The following is a 14,190-nucleotide window of genomic DNA, read 5'->3' on the forward strand; positions in this document are numbered from 1 at the left end:
ATGGAATACATGTGACTGCAACAATCACATGGAATGCCCTGGATAGATATATCATTTATCTGCTCTGTAATGGGTAACAACTGGTTGGCTGTACTTCATTCTGTATTACTGCCTTGTTTTTAGCCAAGGCCGAGACACTAATTATCCCAGCCCTAACAGTAAGTCTGGCTGAAAGATACGCCTGGACTGCCTGCCATGGAGGCTCCAAAAGGCTGGATGTGGAGTAGCCACCCCAAACTGTCTGATTATTGCTTGACTCCAGACACAAGAAACAGCCAACAGGGAAATTCAGTTTGTTGGCTCCCTTTCCATAATTATATCATGCTTCATGCAAACTTCAATAGGTGAAGAGGTCTTATAAGGAATTTGAACATTTGCCATCTTATCATTAGGTAATGACATTTTAATAGTTTAATTAACCATCAGGCAGTGAGAAGTTCAGTACGAGAATGGTTGAAGCTGCATAATAATTAAGTCATGAAACAAGATATGCTGCAGGGAAGGAGAAACAATCCTATTTGTTTTGAGGGGGTCTTAAGAAGAGTTGGGTGATGGGACAAGAGGGAGACTGCCCAGTTCAAAGGGTACTGTAAAAGAGTCATAAGGCACTTAAAAAAATATTTAAAAACTTTAAATAATTGAAATCACTTCGGATATTTAGCCATAAAAAATGTCCATTAGGAACAAACTGTACATAAAGTAAAACCATCCTAAGACCTTACAGTACTATACAAGTGTTAACAATATACAGTGTTAACAGTTTTGTTGCTTACCTATCCAAAAGAATATTAAACAGGGTGAAAATGTAAAAATAGACAATTGCAGAATTTCTAATCACATAGCACCTGGAAGTAGTTCATGTGCTAATGAAGGAGTTACACCTGCTAATGAAGTGACAGCCACACTACAAACTATTTTTAGCAGCAGAAGGAACAAGTCCCAGTGACATTGGGTGAGCCAAGAAGCAGGGAGTTAACTAAGACATATCCTCCAGGTCCCTCAGTCAACACTTGCTCAAAATTCTGAACAGCTCTGCGGAACTACTGTGGCTTTTTTTTCCCCCACGTGGTATCAGTAGTGTAAAAGACTCAAAAGTTCCACTTTGAGCCAACTAGCAACAGAAAGTCAGGCACAGATATGGCTGAGTAACACATCAACTACAAATGGAAAGAAAGATGATATCTGGCCCTCCAGTAGCAGTGCAGGTAAATGAATTATGTAGAAAAAAAAAGTTATCTACAAAGCATAATAAACAGCAAACCCTGAAGTGCTCAGTCCCAGAGTTTTCCCCTATAGAAATCCCAGCACTTGTTTTCTGGTTAGATTACTCAAGGAACATAAAACTAATTTACCTGATTCTCTTAAGGTGCTGTAGGTGGTTTAAAATGCTACAGCAAGTGAAGCCTGCTTCCTAAAATGCTGTTAATTGTTTGTAAGGTCACTGGGTATGCGTAGCAAATTGAAAAACTGCCAGTAAAATACTACTACTACACATTTTCCCTTTAAAATACACATTTCAGCAATTTGATGTACATATGTACCCGTACGCGTATGTAGCACAGCAGAGGGAATTGAGGATAATGTCAAATCCCAGTGCTAGAAGAAATATGAAGGTAAATGGCACCTGCTGCCTATGGCTCCAAGTTTACTTTGACTCCAAAGAGCACTTGCAGAATTGGAATAGGGAAGGGGAGGGCAGGAATGTCACAGGTAACTATAGTAAAGCCTAGAAGAATGATGCCCTACTAAATGATGGTAAGATGGTTGAAGCACTGTGGAGATTACCTTCAGAGCATTACAAAGCACCTGAGGTTGATTCTGTATATGAACAGTTCTGTATATGGCTGTAGCCTGTCTAAAAGACATCAGTCAACTCACCTGTCATAGATGGTGCCAGCTTCCTTTGCCCTTTGTGGTCCACAGTACCTTCATAAGCTACAGTCACATCATACACTGCATCCAGATAGTCTTTCATTGTGTCAATGGCTACATGAGTCGCCTTCACGCGTGGTGTCAGCACATGCTTTAATATAGCAAGTCCTAGAGGGAAAAAAAATCAAAAATTACAGTATTTGAAAGGAAAGTGGACTACATTCACAAAAGGAACATCATGCCAAGGAACTTCAGGCATCTCCACTCAAAATCACAAAAGATTCAATCTCAATTCTCAGTTGAGAGAATGTGCATGTGTGCACACTGCATATGCTCTACTGAACACATGTTGAAGATGAAACAGAAATCCCAAAGGATATTAAGGAGAGGAAGGCTGCTCAACAAAAGAGCCCTTTCTATAGATCCTGCTCTAGAAGCAGTAATGGTTTTAATGTGGCTCATGAGTGACGAAACAGCACTTCTCTTTACTGTTTATGTGTGCTCAACTGAGGTTAAAAAAAAGAGCAAATTAGCTGAGAAATACTAAACACACAGGCATCATCTCCTGAAATTCTGTATCAGAAACAGATTTGGCAAGTGAGGCATAAGCACAGAGAATTTTAAGCATGCCTAATGCTCATCCAGCATTTTACTTCCCAAGGACAAGCCAATTTAGAGAACATACTGAATCCTAATCTACTCACTGTCCTAGCAGAAAACTTAGCACGGGGTGGGGGGAAATAACAGCACTGAGAACCAAAACTAAGGAGGAAATCTTCTGTGCTTCCCTGCAACAACCTATTACAATTGACTTGGCTACTAACAAATTCATAGTGAGAGAAATCACCTGCTGTCTTTAACTTTTCCAGGCCAAGACACATAGACTGGTATGACAAGGACAAAAGAATGTCAGGTTTAATGTCACTCTGCAAGTCTTAACAGCAGTATTTCATATCCATTTTTGCTTCAGTTGACCACTTCCACCAGAGCACACTTTAGAACATAAAAATACACTGGGCTAAAAATTATAGAATTGATTCTGTTTCCAGAATTTTAATATACGATGACTTTCAAAATGAAAACAAGCAAACCAACAAAACCAGACCCAAAACCTTTTCATGACCTGAACACAACTCTTCCATGCTTACTTGAAAGGGTTTCTAGAAAAAAAAAAATCACACTATGCAAAAATTTTCACTATTTTGCTATAGGATATCTATCTTTCCAACAGAGAAGACAGAGAAGTATTGGAATAAAATTCTGTTTTTTCCTTTCTAGCCTATTTTTCATTGGCTTACTCTTCAGTCCATTTTTAAAGAACCATCCACTGGTGCTATCGGTTCCTGATACATGATGTGGAAATTTTTCTAAACAAAAGTATTGTGATATTGCTTTTGATATCTTTCTGCTTGCAAAATCAATTCAAAGGATTACATATTATGTCCTGAATTACGTATTATGTACTGAATTCCCTCGCTGGGCAAAGCATATTTTGGTCTAAAATTATGAAAATATCTACTCATCACTGTAAGACAGTTTCTAAACTGCTCTAACATTCTTAAGAGTTGAAAATTTCAGTATAAATCATTATCTTGATTTCTTAATATTTGCTAAGAATCTCCTTGACTGAACACAGAGATAAAAGGGTGTTTACTAGCATTCCTTCTGAAGTCATTGTTCTATGCTTTACTGGCAATAGCGATAACTGTCTATGCAAAATGTTATATGGATCATGTAAATATTTTGAAGCATAACATGGTGGTAGTGTTTTCTTAGCTTGTGAACTGTTACATCAAACATCTAATTATGTTATGTTTCAAAATGTTTACGCTGTAAATGAAGCATTGAATATTCTAGTGTTTTGTCAGCAACTCTATTAGTGTTGACATTACACTCAACACAACTCTTGTTCAGCCAAATTCCCAAACTTATTCTAAAAACACTATCATTCCTTTCCTGCCCAACTCATCTTCCCCTTAACCAAACTGTTACTGTAAGGAAGAAAAAGCGAAAACATGCTTCAGTGAGAACTGAATCCTCTAGACAAATTATTAATTTAGGTGTCTGTGACTATTCACCGCTGAGTTTTTTTTAATTCATGGCCAATTTTGGTGATGAAGATGGTCAGTGACAACCTGTGAAGTGCAACTGTAGAATAAGCCACTCTTACTCCACATGTTGCCAGTGAACTCTTGAGAGTTTAATGACAAAATGAGTATGTATCTAAATAAAATTGATAAAGCCTATAATTCATTATTCAGAAATACTGACAAACTTGTAGCAAGTTCAGCACATCTTTTTAAAGAATCTGTTTTATAAAAACATTAGCACACATTCTTGCAATTACTTGATGATCTTTGCTAAAATCAACATAACAGACTTTAAATCCAAGTAGTTACAGTATAGTTACCTTGGCAAGCTGCCTGCATCCAATTCACAAAACACACTGTGCTTAAACTGTTTTTAATGTTGTGCAATACTAAGTTAGAACCTCCGTCACAGTATTTGAGGTCATGATATTTTACTTTAAATGCCAAAGAAAATGAACTGCATACTACTAATAATGTAATAGTCTACCTTAAAATGCTTTAGCTTTGCTCTTCTAACTTTCGATTGATAAACAGACATAAAAAAAAAGCAAAAACCTGAAGAAATATGATGAGCAATGATACTTCCAATATCATACATTTACTACACTATAGTAAGATGCAGAATTACTTCAGAAAGTCTGCAAGAAAACTGAATTAAATAAAATAATTACTTTGACAAATACAAAAGCCCAAATCATTAACATCTATGAATTTTACATCTAAACACAAAAAAACCTAAAAAGCCACCAAACAAAACATTATTTATCTAACCTCTCAGGGTGAAGCTACATATAATAGTAGCTAAGTACAACTCTGTGGAGAAGACTGCTGTTCCCTTCATCTATGCCAAAAACTCACAGACCAGTTCAGTACAGGGAGGCCATCTACATTTTCAAACTTGGACTTCATTAGTCATATTTGTACCCCTGATGTGCACACACTACATTTTTAAATGAAAACAACAAAAAACCCTGGCTCTAAATTAAGAATACTCTATGCATTACATTAGCATGACTACATTTCATCAACAAAAGTTATGTGCTCACTGAAAGTGGATGTCAGAATTAGTTTGAGGGATTTTTCCCCCCTATAAAACCAAGTACTTGAAAATAACACAAAAACTGGAACCAGGATGAAAAACTTGAAAAATTGAAAATTGATTTCAATACCAGTTAAATCTTTCCTTTTTCATATGAATGTGTATGCAGTGATGATATTAGACTGAAAGCTTTGCAGTTATGCATGCTGTCCCAAATACTGACCCAACTCTGAGTTCCCACCAGCTTTCTGGAACGCCTCCAGTGATCGAAGCTTTACTTATTGAAACCAGAGTTAGACTCATAAAATAACATATGGTGGGAGAGCTCATCCATTTGTATTCCATTGACTTACATAAACAGGACTCAGCTGATGGCAGTATTAAAAAACTGCATGCTCTTGTAAAAAATGTTTTTGTTTTACCACAAACTAAAGTACAGGAAATGCAAGTAATCTCAAGAAGAGTACAACCATCCCACAGCAAGACATGGGAGACACCACACCTTGGTACACTTTCTTCTGTAATGGGTATCTACAGAAATACAGTGTAGCTTCTTGTTTTTCTAAACTTAATTTCTAGGGATGACTTTTAATAACAGAAACCCTTTCTTCATCCTAACAGCTGGTGTCTCAAATGCTACTCAAGGTCCATACTCCACTCTTTTTAAAAATTATATTCTCTTTTCTGTATCTCAATGTGCACTTTTAGATTAAGCCTGCTTACATGCAAGTATAGAAAAAAAGATCACCAAAAGCTATTTTCTTTAAAGACAGTTCCAAACAACATTTATGGATATTAAATACTTTGTATTGCTTTAGAATACAATCTAAAACTAATGCCAACTGAAAGGGAAACATTTTCAATTAGCTCAGTTGAAACACCTCTTTTTTATACGACCTGTAAAAGCAATTCTGAGATAAGCATATCCTGCACAGAAAAACATCTTAGCAGAAAGCACGATATTCGTCAAGATAAACTCAGCATTAAAAAACATTTACATTAGCAACTTTTCTGCATAAAAGCAAGAAAGATAATAAATTAATACCTGAAATGTTTGCCTGATTAAATGATCTTTGTTAGAAATTAAACCTTAATGCAAAATTCCATAAATGCCTTTTTCCAGGGAAGATTGTTTTGTCTTCATTCAGCAAATGAAGTTAAATTTAACAAGCTTCTGATCCCTTTGGTTTTGACTTTTAAGAGTTACTAATATTACGAGTAAGAGGGTTTTGGATTATTCCTATTTATTTTCAATTGCTTAAAATACCATTTCTTAACATTTGGGTAAAATTCATACTATAAAACCTAAGAAATTTGTGGTTGTTTGGGGTGTGTTGTGCAGGGCCATGAGTTGGACTCAATGACCCTGATGGGTCCCTTCCAACTTAGCATATTCTATGATTCTATGACTGACTACTACAAAATGATGAGAAATCTACTACATGGGTACATATAAATGGAATAAATTTTATACCAGAAACTGCTACAAAAAATAATAATCATGTATTTTGTGGGGTTTTATAGATATTTGGTTCTACAGTCCAATACCATTAAAAAGATCCCAGCTTGAAAGACTCACAGTTTGAATAACAGAGATACAATAAAAATTACCACTTCTATCATGACAAGATTAGTTAAATCCCCATGAAAATATGAGTGCCACCTACAAATTGATACTATTCAGCAATTCGAGCCCACTGACTAGTGTGGGACAATTCCTGCACTTTTAAGATGCCTGAACTCATATATCAGAGCCTGAAAGGGGTCACCAATATGTAAGTCAACTGAATGACTGCATCACATTTGAAGACAGGAATCACGTTAGCCGGCTACTCCCACACAATGGAAAACGAAAGCGAACTTGATTACTGTCTACATACTTAAATACTGGAATATGGAAAGCAAAAGCTTAGCAGACAAGGAGCAAAACCACATGACATCACATTCTTAGTTGTTCAAGAGAGGAGAAGAAGAAATGTTTGATTACAGGAATGTTGCAAGACGTCCCATTAGAAACACAGGCATCGTCAACCATGCTGAAACAGAGAAAGAGAGAGCCCATCCTGGTAGCAATTGCTGGAATCGTCTTACCCAGACACCTGCTTTCCACCAGGAGAGGACAACTAGGTGTATCAGGTTCAAATCCAGCTACATGGCATACATCTCCTTCAGCTTGGAAGCCTCTAGCTAATATTCTGGCAACAGCTGGCTTATGTAGTTTGCTGTAGCTGTGAAATTCCAGCAAATAATGTTATTTTGGCCAAATAACATAAATACCGGAATAATCTTCTCAACTTGTTCTATGAATAACTCCTACATTAATCCTACCACAAATAACCAAACAACTTAGTTTTAGAGAGGTAATTTTTCTTCTTTTTTTAAACTTCAAGAGTAGCATTTTTCCTTTCCCAATGCAATCAAACAAACATACTCTGTGTTTAAAATACTTCCTGGTCCATCTAGGGTAAGAATCTGATCTGACTGGAATCTTCTGCCACTTGTAAAATGTGTAGAATGAGTAATCTTTGAGTTTCTGGGGGTACTAGCATTATCCCTCGATGACAACATTTTCAGTCATCACAGTAAAATCAGTATACCTGGAAGTAAGCAACTTTCTGTTGCTTATTTTCACTGAGTACAATTGTGGACAGAACTTATGATGGAGTTCAAGCTAATTAGAGTAAAGTTTTGTTGTGTCAAATTGATCAGTGCCTGAAGGCTGATACACATGTCAGGCTCCAACATTGCTTTCTAAAGATAGTACAGTTCTACTTCTTCCCTACAAGTTTCTCTGTGTTTGATGGCCTTCAGCCTCAACTTAATCATCCAGATCTATCCACATCTGTTGGACTTACCCTGTATATTTGACTTCCTTGCGTTTCAGAAAGAGGGAAATCACCTGCTCTTGCTAGGACTCAAGATCTTGTGTAGAACCCGAGTCCTACAGCAAAACAAACTGTAACATGAATTATTATCAGCATTTTTTAAAGTTGCTCCTCTTTCGAGGGTGACCACAAGCACCTGTAAATTCTTTTGCTGTTTGCTATCTTTCCATCCTATTCCCATACAGATAAGATTTATTTATATATTCATACCAATGAGGAAAGACATAATAGTTGAAATCAGCAATGTCAAAATATTCTCTTGTTTGTCAACCTAAGTTATTTTTTAAATTTACTTTACATTTCTTTTTGTTGAACTGGTCCTAGGACCAACTGTAAAGAGCCTGTAACTGTGTCCAAAACTGGTGTTTACCTAAAAAGACCATCATGATACGAGATGCAGCTCATTAACTGGTCTCACTAAGAGTAGGTAACTAAGTTCAGCCCAACAGTTTTGCCTAAACCAATGATCCGTATTCTAGATGAGGATCCAGCTCATGGACAGTAAAAGTAAACACAAATCCCAAAAAACCTTTCTATATTTCCTCTCTGCAAAACTAATAAAGTACATACACACACAAATGTAAAAAACAGTATTTCAGACAGCATGATAAACACGAGTTATGCTTGTGCCCTGTGCTCTAGGAATAGTTTTGTTATCTTTGGGTGTAATAGTTCTGGTTCTATCATCAGTTTCAAGTTTAATTCTTCTTAAACTACTATTTCCAATATTACACTTGCACTATTTTTTCAACATAAAATTGGGCCAAAATGTAGGAAAAAAGCATTATAAAGCTTACATTTCAAGGTATAAAACAAATAAAAAAATTCCCCTACGTGTCTGTAAAGCCAACCCTGAAGCACTGTGCTCTGTAACTAATATACTAAGATGACAAGACTAAATTATTAGACTTTATTATATCCCCATGAAGAATGAAGTGCAATTTTAAACTGTAAGTTACAGTATGTCCTCATTCCTCTGACTGACAGAACTACTGGGCATTACTACCCTTCCTAAAACTGTATGAAATAAGAAGCCTCCAGGATCTTTCAGACAAGCGTGGAATCATGTGTTTTTAGTTCAGCTGAGTATATAACATAACGGCACTCACACACTCACAGGGAGCACAACCAGCACAGCGTGTAGTGACCGACTGGTGAGGCCATGGCTCCCATTCTGCAGCCACAGGACCCAGCCCGGACTGTGGTGGCACTGGGATTCCTGTGTGGAAGCTGCAGGACAGGGCCAGCAGTGCTGTGCAGTAGCATGTGGGACCCTGGGGAGTTGTCATCGCATCCTGCCAGCTGCCATGTGGAATTCCCCATCCTCACAGCTCCCTGGTGTACTGGTATGTGCCTTGTACTGGTATGGGCCTCGTGGACCAGCCTTCAGAACAGTTTGGTAGCAGCTCTCGGTGTCAGCCACCCTGCTTCTCAGCACGCTTGTATGAGGGATGCTCCAGTCCAAGGGAGTTTCTACCTTTGTGTGAACACGCAGAGGAGCAGGGTTCTGCGCAGACTGCTTCCCTTTTTCTCCACATAACAATAAGACCAACCATAAAAGAATTCTGCAGTGAGGAAAAGCAGATCTAGAGGATTCTGCACTAGAATTGCAGATGTTCCTTCTTTAATAAGTATTCGTCATGGGAGTTTTTAAAAGGAGTAATCCTACAAAATAAAAGTAGACCAATACTGGAGAGAAGAGCACTAGGAGAAAAAAACAGGTGCTCTGAAAGTACAAAAGCAGTGTTTTACTGTTTTACAGACTGCAGAGATATAATTAAGAGGTAACAGCAATAAAAATCTTTTCCCTGAGAAAGGAAGAGAGGAAAAAAATTCCTATCAAACACCACCTCCCCCTAAACTCTCAAAGAACCGCCAAGCTAAATGAAACATTTGACTTTCATTTCCGACAGGAAACTGAAGCAATGAACAAATACATTATGACTTAAGCTCTCCTGTTCATACACGCAAACAAATTCCATTCTTCCCAAGGAGAAGAAAAGCATGTATCCTTTTGGAGAAGAGCTAACAATACTTAATAACTTGATGATATCAACAGGCTGATTCACATACTTGTGAATTCATTTCAGTGTGTCACAGGAATGAATTTACCAGACCTATTTGTTATTCTTTGTTTACCTCCAGAGTGAATTATTTCACTTTTGGTCAACAGGAAAAAACAAAATCAGGAAACATGTTCACCAAACATGTTGGACTTAAAGAGTTTACATGTACTGTGCATATGATGTCAAAAAATATGAAAAAGCTTGGGACCCTTGGCTTTTTGTGAGCCTTTCCAAAGATGAAGTAATTCCATCTGTGGTTACAGAGACAACGCCAACAACCAAAGTGACTTCAGAATAAAGTTCAACCAAGAGAAGTTTGAGACTGGAAGGTGAGAGAGGAAGAAAACCAAAATGTCACAGGAGTATTAATGCTAATTAAAAATTAAGTGATGGAAGACTTTTTCTTTTAAGGCACAACCATCACTATGCAAAATACTCTTTATATTGGCTAATAACTCGAATTGGAGCTACAATATCAACTTAGGTAGAACAGCCCTGATTCAGTGCAGGTAATTCCTACAACCTTGAACGAGAAAATAAATACACAGATATAGGCAGAAACTATGGAGAGCCTTCTGGAATATTATTACTCTTGCACAATGTGAAATGCATGAAATATCTGTATATAAGCTACTATAATCTTACTTTCTTGTGACAGAAACACTAGTTCATGCTGTTTTAACCCTTTAAATACCAATCAGGCAGGCTTAATAGTCCAGTTAAGGTGAGGTTATCTTCAGATTATATAACAATTTTATATAATACATATTAACACTGTAACTAAGAATTATTTCAAAACTTTTTTGCTTACCTTCCTTTTCAGCAAATGATTGACTATCTGCAATGACTTTTGGTATTTCTGGATTGTAACGAGTCCCCTCTGGAAAAATCACTAAATACATCTGTGGGTTTAAAAAGAAACAAAACAGACAAGTTGTTATAATTAATGTAAACTGATTGCTTTTACAGAAATTATCAATACTTGATAGGTCCATATTGTAGTTAGCTCACACCACTGATTACTGTAAGGATCCAAAGAAAATCAGAATACTTGAGCTAAAATTTCCTAGTTCTAACTTACTGTTCAAGGTTCAAAATAATTTCCTTTGAAAATACACCATAGAAAGTAGTCCAGGTGATTTAGGAAAGGAGATGGCACGTGTCAACAAAAGTCAGCAAGTCAGGAGCAGCTAATATCAACAAGAGTATCATTTTTAAGAGATTTTGAAAAGACAGGCAAGTATGTCACAAATGACTGAAATTTTTTTCTTTAATACTGCTCTTGCCTCTAGTCTTTCCTTATACTGAAATATACATTTAATTCCATCCATGATCAGCTACCTTACAAGCCTCTATGCCTCTCACCGCACTGGATATTAAATATATTAGGAACTGAAACTCATAGTTTAGTGTAATTTGAACTTTAAAGTCACATTCCCTTAAGCATGCATGTCTGCATATCTGCATATCTGAGTGCAAATTCTGTACCCAAATAGGACCAGTCAAATGTGATGAATCTTTCATTTTCTTTGAAACAGAACAGAGGTTTCTTTCTTTTTTAGTGTCTGTGTCTTGCATAATCTCCTATAAACAAAGCTGCTGCAAAACATCATTTAAGCAGTGAAAATTTCATATTGGGGGTTCATCTGCAGAGCAGACATGGCCACAAATGCTAACTACTGCGGAGCTGAACACGACACATTCACAGTGAAATGCCTACTGTGCCTACACTAACTTCTTAATCTCAAGAAATATTTGAAAGAAAAAGAGACCATGGATTTATAAAACAGTACAAGGAGGATTATCAGTGAGTAGATAAAGACACTGACAAGTGGGAGTCCACATCATGTAAAGACACCAAGTTGAATAAAAACTCAGAGAGAGACACACAGGAGTCTAACTTTGTGCTTCTAGCCCACAAAACATCAAAGTATTGCACTGGTATTGCACTGGTATTGCACTTAATAACTGCAGAAGAGCTAGAGAAGAGGCTGAATGCCAAAAGACAGGCCCCAGCAAGTAAACGGTCCAGAGTCAGCCCCAGTGAGGAAGGCTGAAAGATGTGCTAGAATTCAGAGATGGGAAGAAATCTAGGAAATGTGCCAACCAGTGAAGGCAGCAGGAGATCAAGAAAGAGGAGAATTGAGTACACTGCCTAGAACCTGGCAGGGAAAAAAGAAAAAAAATATGTTAAGAATGGGAAAACCAGTTCCAGTAGAGTGAAGAGAGCTACAGAAAAAGCTGCACTTGTCATGGCATGTTTGGGGGAGAACTGCAGACTGCAGAGGCAGGTGAAGTCCAAGAATGTTCAAGGACAAGCAGAAATCAACACAAGCCAATGTATACAAGCTGTATGCAGATTTGGTGGGGAAGGAACAAAAGAAAATGTGTTTAAGAGTCAAGGTGCTTACATTTTTATAACATAACAGTAGTGTAAGTACAGGGACAAGTACAGGAATCCTCAGACCCAGCTGAAGTCCACACTTTCCCCAGTCATCTATCCATTTCGTCTATGAAGTACACTGTTGAGATATTTAAGTGACTAGGTAAAACTTTTCCAAGTAAGCTGGAACGGACATAATATTCAAATCCAAATGCAATTTTTTTCTCTTTCATAAATGTGCTCATATTCAAATCACATAATTTGAATTCTTAAAATGGTACTTCAAGATGAGGTGTTCCATCCTCCTCCTTCTCCATCAAAGACTGTATGCTTAGCTCTGAAGGGTAATTCAGTGGCTGTAACAGGTAATAGAGCAAAGGAAGTTAAGCACACAGGATAGGAACACCATTCTTGGTACAGATGTCAGCACTTACAAGCATGCAACAACATTACTGGTCTTCAAAGCAGATAATGTAACCACCAAAAGCTGATTACACAACAGGGAACAGTATCTACTTACTCTAGTCCTACATGTGTAATACAAAGCAGGGATTGAAATTATACTTCAATTATTCTTGTAAACCTCTAAAACACAAGCAGCTAAACAGGTTTGTTGACCAGAATCTGAATATCTCTGAATTGAAAGCATACCAACAAGACTGAGAAGTGGCCTTTGCTTTAAATTCAGCACATATAAAGCTACTATGTAGCTCACTAGGACTACTTTAACTGAGTAAAATTCATAAATGTAAATAGATTCCTACTTACATTCACATACAGTCCTGCACAAGACAAAGATAGTCTGCCAGAGCAATTCAGCCTACCAGATCTATTTGTATGACTGGCTTTTCTCCCAACATGGGCAGCAAAAGTTAAATCCTTAAGCACTATTTCCAAAGACTGTAAATCTCTTAAGATTTTAATAAATAAATAAGCTCCCCTGAACTTGGAATAAGAACTGTTGAGGTGTAGAAGCATTTTAATTGCCCAGAAACACTAGCTGAAGGTAAAGCCATTTTTTTATATGGATTTTTTCAATTATGGCAATTAGCTACATAAAGTTACACACTTTATCTCAGTGGCTGCAAAATACAGTGCTTGTGTTCAAAATGGCATAGGGAGTTTCGGATTACAGTAGTCCCTGATTCGTTGAGACATTGATTTTAACCCAAGCACTAGGTCCCCATGTTCAGTTAGGTGGTACTTTCATGCCTGTTTCTACAGGATGATTGCGTGTCAATAAACTTGGTATCTCTCATCAGTTTGAAAGCTTCAAGGTGAAGCTTTGAATCAGGACTCATTTAGAAGAACTCTACTAATTCTTGTTGGAGTCAGAAAATCAGGAAAGAGGCAGGGGTTACCGGCAGAGTCCCCAATGTAATGTCAGTGCACTTGCCACAATCCAAAATGAAATGAACGGAAGATGACAACTGCATTCACCCCAATAGCAATTCTATTCATTCCCTCAGCATCGTCGAGGTCTCCCAGGAAAACCGAACAGCAACAGCACCAAAGGGGCTGTGCCTCCAGAATGGGGGGTAGGGTAGCTGAGGAAGTCCCTGCCATAGATCAGAGGGTCACAAAAGGAGCTAGGTGGAGCAGGGGTAAGCAGTCCAAAGCAACAGATGAGAGTCCCTGGAACACAGAACAACCATAAACATACAGGAAGAGAAGGTGACAAAGAGAAAAGCTGGCCAAGGACAGGGCTTTGGAGGGTGTCCTGGAGGAAGCCGCTGCCATTCTGTAGAATAACATAGAGCATCAATAAGTGGTAACTACCGACTAAAGGTATCTTGCATTTACTGTACTGTTGCCAGGTGAAAAGGGGAAAACAAATATTTTCATTTACAAAATT

At 37.5% G+C, this 14,190-nt stretch overlaps 1 protein-coding gene across 1 annotated transcript in view; it reads right to left on the reverse strand.

Moving 5' to 3' along the window:
- Positions 1–14,190, reverse strand: part of AGPAT5 (1-acylglycerol-3-phosphate O-acyltransferase 5) — a 54,375-nt gene that overhangs the window by 16,602 nt on the left and 23,583 nt on the right. The window contains exons 5-6 of the mRNA XM_032683135.1: positions 10,764–10,854; positions 1,879–2,040 (exon numbers count right to left, since the gene is read on the reverse strand). Of these exons, the coding sequence (XP_032539026.1) occupies positions 1,879–2,040; positions 10,764–10,854 (253 nt within the window). The remainder of the gene's footprint in view (positions 1–1,878; positions 2,041–10,763; positions 10,855–14,190) is intronic.

This window comes from Chiroxiphia lanceolata, chromosome 3, assembly GCF_009829145.1.
Source record: "Chiroxiphia lanceolata isolate bChiLan1 chromosome 3, bChiLan1.pri, whole genome shotgun sequence".
NCBI lineage: Eukaryota > Metazoa > Chordata > Aves > Passeriformes > Pipridae > Chiroxiphia > Chiroxiphia lanceolata.